At 41.4% G+C, this 12405-nt stretch overlaps 1 protein-coding gene across 1 annotated transcript in view; it reads right to left on the reverse strand.

Moving 5' to 3' along the window:
• AXL (AXL receptor tyrosine kinase) overlaps nucleotides 1-12405 on the reverse strand; it is a 227184-nt gene that overhangs the window by 85948 nt on the left and 128831 nt on the right. The window contains exons 5-6 of the mRNA XM_069207542.1: nucleotides 6565-6645; nucleotides 2183-2298 (exon numbers count right to left, since the gene is read on the reverse strand). Coding sequence (XP_069063643.1) covers nucleotides 2183-2298; nucleotides 6565-6645 — 197 coding nt within the window. The remainder of the gene's footprint in view (nucleotides 1-2182; nucleotides 2299-6564; nucleotides 6646-12405) is intronic.

The following is a 12405-nucleotide window of genomic DNA, read 5'->3' on the forward strand; positions in this document are numbered from 1 at the left end:
TAAAAGGTAGGACTGAAAAGCCTCTGTGGTCCTCAAACATTTTGAACATATTAAGTTATTATGTCCTTGCATATGTGACGAGTAAAATATAATGTGGAGAAGGGTGACATGGACCTTCCCCTGCTGGAGAGAGAACTAAGATTGCCCATGGTATGTGTTCCTCTGTAACAGTGGGGGATGGCGGGGGAACAGAGGGGGGGTGAGGGGGGGCATTAGGAGAATATTCTCTGGACCCAGCAGAAAGATTTCATTGAGTTTTTTATGAGCCACTGGAACTCGAGGATGTGGTGTTGTGCCCTGGGCTGCAAACTGGAGAACCAGGTTCGAGTCTCGGCGTTGGCTCAACATCAGATGATTCTGGGCAAATAGCTTTATCTGGCCATGCCTAAAAAATGAATGCAACCTTGATAATATAAAAAGTTCTCATATAAAGTGCTCTCATACCACTGGGCCGAGTTTGGGCTATATAAATCTGCAAATTAATATATTTCCATTGCTTCCTCCTCTGTCTCTTCTTCTGCCAGTAGTTTTTATCAGCGTTGTCGGTAATGTATTTATAAGCATTTATGTTTGCAGAATTTCAATAAAAAATATTATTTAAAGGGCTCTGGTAAACAAAACTTCCTTGGTATAAAGTCCAGTGAGTGTGGTGTGCTGCCATACTATACATAGTCCCAAGACCCTCGTTGTAATCTCTTGACTCCTTGACCAAGGAGGACTGGCTACACCTCTAGAAGCATGCACCATCATCAATCGAAACTGGGGCAGCCAGGGTGGAGGTCGATTTGCACCGGGTGGGGTGGGGGTGCTTTGCTGTTATGCAAATCAAGGACTATCTATGCTATTTCCGGTCATTATAAACATTTCTTTCTCTTCTCTCCTTCTCCTTTCTGTATGCTAACTGTCACATTCTGAGTTCTCTCAAGGGTATTCATACTCACTCTCCCAGCACAGCCAAAAGCTGAGCTATCACTTCAAGTTTAAAACATAAACACACTAGCAAGTCGCAAATATTCTATCTGTAAGAACAAAATATTTTGCAGCATTGCCAGTTTTATCCAGGACAAGTCCTCTGACCTAAGTGCCAGGGCTGGTCCACAGCTGAAAATCTGGAACTGTCATTTGGGCTGATCTCCACAAATCTCAAACTGTTGACCTGACACCACTTTACTCCATCAGTAATCACTGTCTACTTTAAAACATTACAAGTACTTAAGTCAGAACATGACAGTGACAGATCCAGGGGCAGTTAATTAACAGGTACTGTCATAGACCTGCCAATTGGTCAGAAGCACTGTCTTGTGCAGGACATACCCAGCTATCCATGTAGGCCACATCACCATTGTTAACTATGCAATTCACCCAGTGCAGGGACAAACCATATGTGTGCACTCTCTAATGCTGCAGGCACAGTCTACTCTCTCAGGGCTACATTCATTCCATTCGGGACCAAGAGTATGAATATACTTTTTAAAGGCTGGTGTGATTAGGATATTCTCAAAACATTTCACCTTTTACATGACAGAGATTGAGTTAATGAATTGATGAATGAAGAAAATAATTTGGGATTCACACTGAGTGTCCACAGAATTTCATACACAACTATTTCCGGCCCAATAATGCATGGGTTGTGTACGGTGCTGACTGGACCAGCACAACAACAATCTGGAGAAGTACATTTACGCTTGAGCTGAAATTAAAATAGAATCATCCCCCAACATGGCAGTCCTGATGAGCTGTAAGGATTGTAGCCTCTCATGGCAGTACTTTTTAAATTAAGATGGTGTTTTCTCAAGAAACTCTGCCCATGGACAGCCCAGAGGTAGGGCGTACCAACATCATGACCACTGGGGCTGTTGGGTCCACCATTACACACACCCTACACAAACATGCTGAACCACAAACATGCTTGTGCTCTAGAGCTGTTTTAGGGTAGGGTGAGCTTTATAAAGGCTTTTAATTTAATTTGCTGTTGAAATCCTATCTCTGCTCCATTGAGGCATCTTTCACCTGCACAATTTCATAGAAAAGACACTTGTTCTAGGATGACCGTTTTCACAATACCCACCAGCTCCAGTAAAATAACTCTTCATATATAGCAACAGATTAATAAAAGGACCATCTCACAAACAAATCATATACTTCCTCAAGTCCCTGCTAGGTTTATTTGGTATCTGCTCACCTGCACAGTACAAAGGTAGATTGGGTAGTCCCCGCCAGACCCCGGCTCCCAGGAGATCTCTAGTGTGGTTGAGGTCCGAGAGACTAGTCGCAGATTCTGAGGTTTCCTGGGCATCACTAAGTAAGGGAGCAAACAAGGCTTTAAGATCAGAATTTACACGAAAAAGCAACAACGTGACCATCTGTAAGAATAAAATAGTAGTCCTCGGGTCTTATGGGCGTCTTCAATGAACAAGATCATTGCTAAATTTACAGAAACAATAAATATTGCCTCAAGTTGAGTCCTCTCAGGCATGGGGTTTATGTTATTGCATCTTTTATTGGGAATCGAAATAACAGAGGATGAGGTGCAAAGTACTGTATAACGACTTGTATAATTCTCAAACATAGTGAAATATGAAACTAGTTTTAACAAATGCCTACAACCAACCCTAAACACCCCAGATAAGGATAATGAAACAAATATGTTGCGATACAGATTCCACCACTGAATAAAGAAAGCAAGTATTCGGCAGAGCACAGCCTTTGCATCAATTTTCTGTCGAGCTCAAAAATATACATATCTTAGTAACTATGAGAGTATACAAATACGTTAGACTGAGCTTAAAACAGTGTCTATACCATCAATCTCAAATAAAGTAGAAATTATTTCATCCAACTCGTTTGGTATGAGGGTTGATTGAAGAAAGACTTGTCTAATTCTGCCCATCGTTAGGGAGGATATTTACCATCCATTTTCGTTCCAGGGTGAGCATATCTCAACACACTCAGTGGAAGGGTGGGGGCACATATCAGCACATTCAGTCTACTCATGTGTCATACAATTTTGTCTAAAGGAGAACTTACCTTTTCCAAATTACCCAAGGGGAAGTTGTTTATTGGTCAATGCCACTCAGCCTAACCTATTAATGATATATTGCACAGATCAATGTAAGGGAAGGCAAATCTCTTCTAGATAACACTCAGCTCAGGAGGAGCTTATCTCATTCCAATAGGTCTACAGGAGTCTCTTTCCTACCCAGTGCATGGTGAAAAACAGCAGATATCATCCAGGTCAGGCTAAAGAATTGCTTATGTCACCCAACGTATTACAGGGGAGGGTATAAATCCTCCAGCTTCGCATATGTGAGTGCTAGTTTATTGAACTCATCCAAATGAAAACAGTGGACCACCTGACTCAATTCAGTATAATGGAGGGCTTCTGTCATCAAATTCAACTCAGGAAAGAGCTTTGTTAATCTACCCAGTATTTATCAGATATATTCACCCACCATATGACTTTCTTGTACAAAGGAATATCTTTATCATCCAAATTTAGGTTAAGGAATCAGTCGTCCTGTATCACCTAAACGCAGGATCGATATCATTCATCTTAGCTAAAAAGATGGCCTGTGCCATGTATCGAGGGAAACGGAAGAATTGCAGTGATTAGTTTTAATATGTGGGTGTTTTTCATAGAACTCCCTTTAAAGAGAATCCTAACTAAACCATCCAAGTCAACAGGACTAAGTGAAGTCACGTTCATCTAACCAGCCCAAGGAAGATCTAGCAACTAAGAGAATGCTTATCTCACAGAACCGTTTTCATGGTACAGCATATCTTGCTCAACTTTCCCAAAGGGAATTTTCTTATTCATCCCAACCCAAGGGAGGCCTTGCCTATACGAGTTAGCCCTGAATGCTTTCTTTGTTTGATAAAATGTGTCTTACTACATTATGAGTGTGACTCAGTTAAGTCGGTGGGCCTGATTATTTACGGTTTAATACACAGCTGCTAGTCCTTGCACAGTCCCCCCACCACCACCTACCACAGAAGTGAGTCACCTGAATTTGACTGCTTGTTAATCCAGTGGAACTAAACCAGCCCATTAAATGTTCTCCACAGGCTTGAATCACAAAGACAGTTTTTGAGATTAGCGAGAACTCATGTTTCCATTTTGAGGCATGGGGAGGGCTCAGTTGCAGTCCAGGGCTGGCTCTTAAATGACAGATCCCCTTTTTATAATTGTGGCTCAAGTTACTGTGTTTTTCTAGGTGTGCTGTTGACAGGCAAACAGCTCCTGCCTTCGTTTAGTAGTTTCCACCGTCACTTGGATGATACATTTTAAGTGTAAAATGGAGCCAAGTATGCCATGGTAGGAATACTTGATGACACTGTGACTTCTAGTATGTCCTTAAAGAGAACATGACTATTACACCATCCACAGGAGTTAGTTTTAGCAAGAGGATCATCAGCTTTGCCTAGTGTCAGTATGTGGCTTAGCTGGGATTTGGCAATGTATACTTTGGACATGAGGCCTTAATATATCAGTGGATCAGAGACATCTGCCTAATGAGAATCACTGGGCCACAAGTGATACTAACTTAAATTAGGTGTCAAGTGCTCAGAATTCAGCAGCCCTACTACTGTCACAGTTGAGTCCTGCGTGAAGGGAAGTTCTGCCAGATAGTATTTTGCAATTATGGTGCACATAGTTCTATTAAAGTCTGGCAATGACAGAACAACTAATACATTGAGTAAAACATTATCGTTCAATAGCAGATGTCTGATTTTAATTGTTATGTCAAATTCAAACCTGGCCAATTTGATGCAGGCCGCAAATTCAGCTGAAATAGGTGGCCATGATTGAGGATTTTTTTTAAGATATAGGGGGTTATTACAACTTTGGAGGAGGTGTTAATCCGTCCCAAAAGTGACGGTAAAGTGACGGATATACCACCAGCCGTATTACGAGTCCATTATATCCTATGGAACTCGTAATACGCCTGGTGGTATATCTGTCACTTTACCGTCACTTTTGGGATGGATTAACACCTCCTCCAAAGTTGTAATAACCCCCATAATGTTTACTTTTTTTAGTAAATGCTACGCGGGGCACGGTAATTGCTACGCTTTGTTAGATGGAAGTGCTAAGGCAACTTCTCTGACTGAGAAATGTTTGCTGATAGCTCACTTAGCAATTATTTGTCTCATTGTGGAGTAAAGCAGGCCACTGCTTTTGGACAAGTGTAATGACTGGTTTTGTGTCTGCTCTGGTGAATCCATTGAGTCTGCTCGGTGAATGTGGGTTCAGGTAAAAATAAAGAACTCCTTTTACCTGTTCAGATTTACCTCAAATCTACCGCAGGGAAAGCAGGACACGTGGTGCACTACACCAGACCTTCTAGGATGCTGCTTTTAAATCTATCACTTGAATCGGGGGCTGTGTGTGAAATTTTGATTACTCAAGCAACACTTTGCGTAGGTCCACATTATTTTTTTATGCATACTTAACAGAGTTTCTGCTCTTCCTATATTTGCACCCTGGCTTAGTATATCCCCACAACCTGGCCATATTTCCTCCTAGCTAGAGCTGAAAATAGCTGTGTTGTTTTCTCACTGATTGACATTAAAACAATGTTTCTTGTTACTTTGAACCGGAATGGAAGTTGCTAATCTATTTGTCTTCTCGAAAGAACATAAAAGGGAATTGAAAGTCCTGATTTCAACATGAAAACCCATATGCTGAAAACTTTTAAAACCATAAGCGCTTATCACAACTTTGCACACCTTTGGGTTTGATACAGCAGCTAGATGTCTGCTCACAATTAAGGAGAAACATTTTACTCCCTCGCTCTTGACTAGAGACTGGGGAAGTAATACATGTTTGATTGAGCTTTACTTAAGTCATATGGCTGATTCTGCTCTAGCTTCAGGCCCTTTTAGTTTTAAAACGTTAAGAGCAGGGGCAGATTTTTGCATATGTGCATGTATCATATTTGTGTAGCATTTTACCGTTTATTTCTTCTGTGAAATATCACTGCCGCATCATGTTCCTAGACCCTTGGAGCTAGGTCATTCCTTAGCTCCCCTCAGCACTGACTCGCCTCTGCCTTAAACAGTTCTAGGACGTCTTCCACTATGTATCCAAACCTGAAGCCAACTGGACTCACTGTAGGATGATTGTGACTTTTGCTGCAGAGTGGTGTATCCATAACAAGATCAGTTTGAAGTTGCAGTAAGTGTATCACATGATGAAATGTGTGGGTTTCATTCCGTGACTTGGGCGACAATACAACTGAAAGCTTTGATGATCTTTGACTGGGCATCACACTCCAAAATACTTCAAAATTTCTGAAGGGGAGTCAAACTCATGTATGCATGCTAGTGAACTTTACTAGTGATGTACTAGGAACCATGAGCTTGAAAGTAGCTTCTAACTCTTTTTCTCCACCCTTCACTAGTTCCTGAGGGTACATATGATGCAACACAGACTTCCACAGTGACAGGAACAAGAAGTGTTTACGATAAGGCGGAGTGTTTTGCCAATGTAGCTCAGGTCTATCACCCTTTTAGAAGAACATAGTTGAAAACAACATGGAAGACAGGGCAGAATTAGTTTACCTTTCACTGTCGCTGTTCGAGATGTGGTGACTCCTTTGTCATTATGAGCTTCGCATGAAAATGTAGATGTTTTATTAAGACCTTGAAACAAAAAAAACACAAGACATGAAATAGAAAATCTAAACAATTGTTTGGCTTCATTACACCTAATATTTAAATCATTATCCAATTCCTTATTGCTTAGTTAAATAAAACCATAACAGAAGTAAAATGTCGATTGAATATGTTAATACTGTGTATAACAACAAACTCTATGTGTGTTAGTGCCATGAGTTCAATTTGTTGATACACTATGAAGGCATTGCCACTTGTCTGTTACTGCAATCACCCATTTTTTTGCCTAAGCCACCCACCCCTTTTGTGTGTTATTCATGTTTGCTTGTAAACAGAAAAGGGATCCAGACATATGGCGTGGGTTTTCTTCTGGTGATGGTTTCCATAAGACTGTCAGCTCAGGGGTAGCAGTCACCTAGATGAGGATGGAAGGGGCAGTATGTGAAATGATAGATAACTTTTTATTGACTTGTAATATAATATCCTATCCTGAATACCAGCTTGCAAGATATTACCAAGGAAAACACATAGCAAGAAGTATAGATTTAGTACTTTTACCTCTATTTTTTATATGTTGTCAAGCTAGGGAGAGGTGGAATTAAGAATAGTACATCCACACTTCCTCATATATACTTATCTTGAGCATATATTGCATGGGTCTCCAACGGGTAGCTTGGTAGCTACCAGTAGCTCACCAGCTGCCAAACGTAGCTCTACAACTTGGAGTCTACCCCAGTTTAAGATTAAAAAGAGCTGGAGCTTAGCAGTGCTGACTTGCTCATCGCTGAGTTGTAGACCCTTGAGGTAGAGGCCAGTCCAACTAATAGCAATGTTCAATGCTCAAACACCACATAATGGGACTAACGGCATGAAGCCTGCAACATAGCACACCATGCAGCAAAGCCACCTGCTTCAGTGGGCGTTGCCGCTGTTAGTCACATTGTCTGTGTGTGTAAGCTCTGGCTGGGAAGTAAGAGAACAGTATCCCAAGTCCAGGAGAGCATGAGATGGAATCAATGTATGCCAACTTAATAAAAAAAATCTGGTGACCTTGTGCGTGTAACAGTGATATGTTTGTTAGTAGCTCAATATGATTTTTAGTGATCCAAATTAGTTCAGCCTGTAGAAGGGGTTACAGACCCCTGATACAGTGGATGCCGCAATATTGCAGTCTGATAAAAAAAGCTCCATACAGCGGTAGAGCACGAGGAATAGTAGGTGGAGGCTGGAGGAGCAAAAGCTGTTTATTGAGAAGTTCACAAAGTTTCTTAATGACCCGCTTTTAGTACTACTATTTTGACAATGCCATCATATTCGGAGATTGTACTGTGCACTACGATGAAACTTTTGATTTGGTACCTTGAATGAAAGAGATTCAATGAGACAACTGGGAAATTGAAACCACTGGAGAAAGGGACTGAGAACGATTTGGGCACGGAGAATGTGCAGGGCAGATTCTAGCTACACGTGTTGCCATTACATGCAGTTTGCATGCTCCGACTATGTTCTCCCTCAGATGAGACAATTACCACAGCTTGATTCTCAAGCACAACAGTATATCATCTAATTGACCTAATTACTGTAGCGATCATTTATGAAAAAAAACGTTGCCTTCAGCTCTCTTCTTTAGAGGGTGCCAAGCCCACTCAAAAAGACCTTAGCTAAAGTTCTTCTTTGTGGCAGCACAAGCCAAGAGACAAGAATGTTTAACCTCTCCTCTTCAAAATCATTCAGAAAAGACATTAATTGTAGTCACAGTCTGAGCTGGAATACTGTGTTAGTAAACAAAAAGTAAATTCCTTTAAAGCAGATTATCCCAGTACTCAAAAACTGAGAAGATGCTTTATCCTATGGAAACACCTTCAGTCCTTGTTGTGAGTTAATACCACATGGCTTAAATGGGAAATCGTCAGATATGGCAGTATTTGTCTACAGAAGAACACCACATTTATCTGAGTCGGAAGAGACAACACCACCAAGCCTTGCCATTAGGAGACCACTACATTTATCGGAGTCAGAAAAGATATCCACTTCATTCATCACTTGTAGGATATCACCTCCACCTATTTTAGACATCGGTGGGGCTGTCAAATAACTCCAAGCAACTATACACACTGTTTCAGTCCTGGTCATTCACATAACAACCAGCTGATTGATGGAGTTGTATAAGTAGTATAGCTGGTACAGCACAACTGTATCAGATTACAACGATTTGACATTGTACTCTGGAGCTTCAGCAGGTCATATCACAATTATAAAAACAATTTAACAAAGTAGAGAGGGAGACAAAAGGGTACAACAAGTTGGAAAAACGTGACTGAAAAATGTGTCACCAGTGGCACAGAGTCATCTGGTGTGCTTCAATCCCTGAGAAAAAGAAATGTATCACAGGAGGAGCAGTAGATGGATCCCTGCCTGCCAACTTTACTTGAGGCCCGAGGACACACTCTCTCGGGGGGGTGCGAAATTTACATAATTTCCACTTCTGTAATTAGGTGAAATTTCAGAAAAATGAGGCAAAATTACATGAAATGCAAACCGAGGGGCCTATTTAAGAGTCCCTAGCACCTCCTTGCACCACATTAGCGTTGTTTTTTTTTTTTACGCTAATGTGGCCCGAGGCCAAAATCGCTGCACAATATTTACAAAGTGGTGCAATGCATGCACTGGGCCACTTTGTAATCCTTTGACGTACATTATGCCAGTGGCAGGCATAATGTATGCAAAGGGGGTGTTCCCCCATTAGGGAGGCCAAAACAATGGCCCAAAGAAATCTAGCAGATTGCTTTGCCTGGTTTTTCCCAGGATTTTTAATGCCTTCTCAGAACAGGTGTTAAAAAGAGGCTCCCATTGAAACTCTGGGTCATTTGCAGGATTAGCATCAACATTTTTGCCAATAATCCTGCAAAGCGCCCAACTAGCGTAAAAAATGTGGACACCGTATCTTAGATATCTTAGACATGGTGGAGTTAGGAGGGGCGCTAAGAGGCGCAAGAAAAGTAGTTTTTCATAAATATGCCCCCAAGTATTTTGCACACTCTGCATAAAATGCACAAGTGCTATGAAGTTTGTGTTCTGTTCGTTTGCATTCTTACCATGCTCCCACAATAGTTTGTTTTTTACCAGAATGGAGTTGAATTTAGGTGACGTGGCATAATGGCGTAAATTTGGCTATGTCACGTAACAAACGTAGCGCGAAATGGCAAATATTATACAAGATTACTCCAGGATAAGGAAGATTTTACCCACGCCAATTTACCACTAACCTAACCGCACACGTGGTTTCTTAAAAAACGGAGAAGCATCAAACATTTAGGTCAAAGTTAAATGTTAAAGGAACAGAAAATAAACTGATGTCAAATAACAGACTTGCAAGTGGCAGGGAGGCCGTGGGGCAACTAAACGGATCCAGGCGGTAAAATGAATCCTTAATACGGTCAAAGCCCCTTCAGTCAGAGCAATGCCACTAACCTGTTCTCTCACCATCTGCAAATTCCCATACTCCCGAACCCCTCCTTTCTGAAACCTCGAAGCCCATAAAACTGGCAGGTGTTATTATTGAAAGCAACCACTGCTCTGCAGGCCGTGGAATCCGCTGACAAGTGAATGATTCACGCCCTTTGAAACCACGGCCACGATGCAATTAAGAACAGAGGCGACTCGGTCTCTGAGTCACTCCCCCGGGAGTCCCTCCCCCTTGTGACTCAAGTTCAAGGCTTCTCGCCGGCCTTCGAGAGCCTCGAGTGCTCGGGCTTTCACCGAGGAGGTCTTTTGACTCGTTCGAAGGTCGAGCCTCCTTGCTTGGGGAGGCTGTGCCAAGTTAGGGCCCTCTCTGCCCTAGGGCAAAGAGTCACACAGAGCTTCGTAAACAGGTGGACAAAACATAGCGCTCGTGGGAGGCAGACGTCAAGTGTACCCAGGTGCGTAGATCGAAAGGTTACTTTAGAAGAGAGGGCTCTGAGATAGACTCCTAGTTTTAATTAAAGCTATGCTCAGGGCTCCAGCCTGGGTAGTGGCACTAAAAACAATTGCTACGACTGTAGGGCAGCCACCTGACCCGTATTTTGCTACCAGTATATTTTTTTATCCCCCTGCCAGCAAAAGCCATTGGGAAATGCTGCGAACTCTGGTATTTTTTTCCTTCCCTTTGAAATAAAAACCTGATGTAACAATGGTTGAAGTAATCAAGTGAAGGGTATTTAATAGGTGACTAAATAATGTATAAATAGTTATAATCAATCAATCAGTCAACGTATTTATAAAGCGCACTACTTACCCGTGAGGGTTTCAAGGCGCTGGGGAGAGGGGGGGAGGGAGGTGCTGCTACTGATCGAAGAGCCAGGTCTTGAGGAGTCTTCTGAAGGTGAGTAGGTCTTGGTTCAGGCGTAGGTTGGTTGGGAGTTCCAAACAGCGGTATAATTGCCATATTATAAAAGAACACTATACGTTTTGCTCTTTCATTTTCTCCTACCTGCTCTTGCTCCTTGAAGAACAGCATGACATAAAGACAAGACCTAAACACTTGGCCAGTATGTTTTTCGGAGAAAAGTGTCATCCGTAGGTGCAAGGGGTCTGCAACAGCCCAATCATAGGTGCTGATTACAACCCAAGAAAGGGATACGAGGGTCCAACTTCTTAACTTGCGCTAGGGTCCATGGCATCCATACTACACCACTGCCTGGCCTAGATTCTGTACCAAAGTAGTTAATTAACAGGACTGGCTACTTGAACTTTAAAATAATACGGCTAATATCTCTCTATATCTCTAATGTTGATCTCCAAGATAAACCTCCCACAAATGACCATGGTTATACCAAACTTTCTGAAAAAAACAGTCTACCATTTCCCTACTGCGTATCAGCAAATATATATATATATATATATATATATATATATATATATATATATATATATATATATATATATTTATTTCATGGTGGCTGGTAAATTTGACAGATTTTCAGTTTTAAAATTTTCAGTTTTGGGTTCGATACCCAAAGGTAAAAAAATATTTCACTTGCCTTTAGCACTAGTCCAATCATCCACGTTTCATGTAATTTTTTGAGTCCTGGGCAGCAATATGAGGAGAGCAGGGAGGAGTGTCAGTCCTATAAAAATATTCTGACTTTGAAAGTCCTTTTCTATAACGTAAGAGATTTTGTTGAAAAGATTCTACATGGCTACGTCAAGTTCAAAGTCCAGTAGTTCGGATGAGAAAGAATTAAAGATTTTGGGACAAAAAAAGTGTTTTACCATGGAAATCATGACTCACAGAATTGGAACTCCATTGAAATAAATGTTGCTTTGGTATGAGTTGCTACCTTTTTAGAGGTCACTCCCTAACCCATCATTGTTCTTTGTGACTCAAAGGCAGCTTGGCTCGACGGGGTAGTGGGAAGGTCAAAGAGATGTTTCATTAGTCAAATTAGATTATTCACACTGTTATCCACGTGCTAGTTTTGATCAATAAGTAATGTATCAATTGTGTGTTTCTGCTTTCAAAATCCGGTGCATACTTATCCCAAAAGTATGATCTATGGGCCAGATGTATGACCTTTTGTTTTGCGACTCGCAATTTGTGATCTGTTTGCACATCACAAATTGCGAGTCACAAAACAAAATGTACAACAGTGTTAACCCAGTGCTTAATTTGTGCTTGTTGTTTCCGGTGCGGAGCACCGACATTTATTTCTGAGGGCCGGCGCCTATTTTTCTGCCTCAAGCATTTACTGCAAGCAAAAGACACATATGGGAAAGACAGATGAAGAGAAAAACGAAAAAGCGCCA

Source organism: Pleurodeles waltl, chromosome 9 (assembly GCF_031143425.1).
Source record: "Pleurodeles waltl isolate 20211129_DDA chromosome 9, aPleWal1.hap1.20221129, whole genome shotgun sequence".
Taxonomy (NCBI): domain Eukaryota; kingdom Metazoa; phylum Chordata; class Amphibia; order Caudata; family Salamandridae; genus Pleurodeles; species Pleurodeles waltl.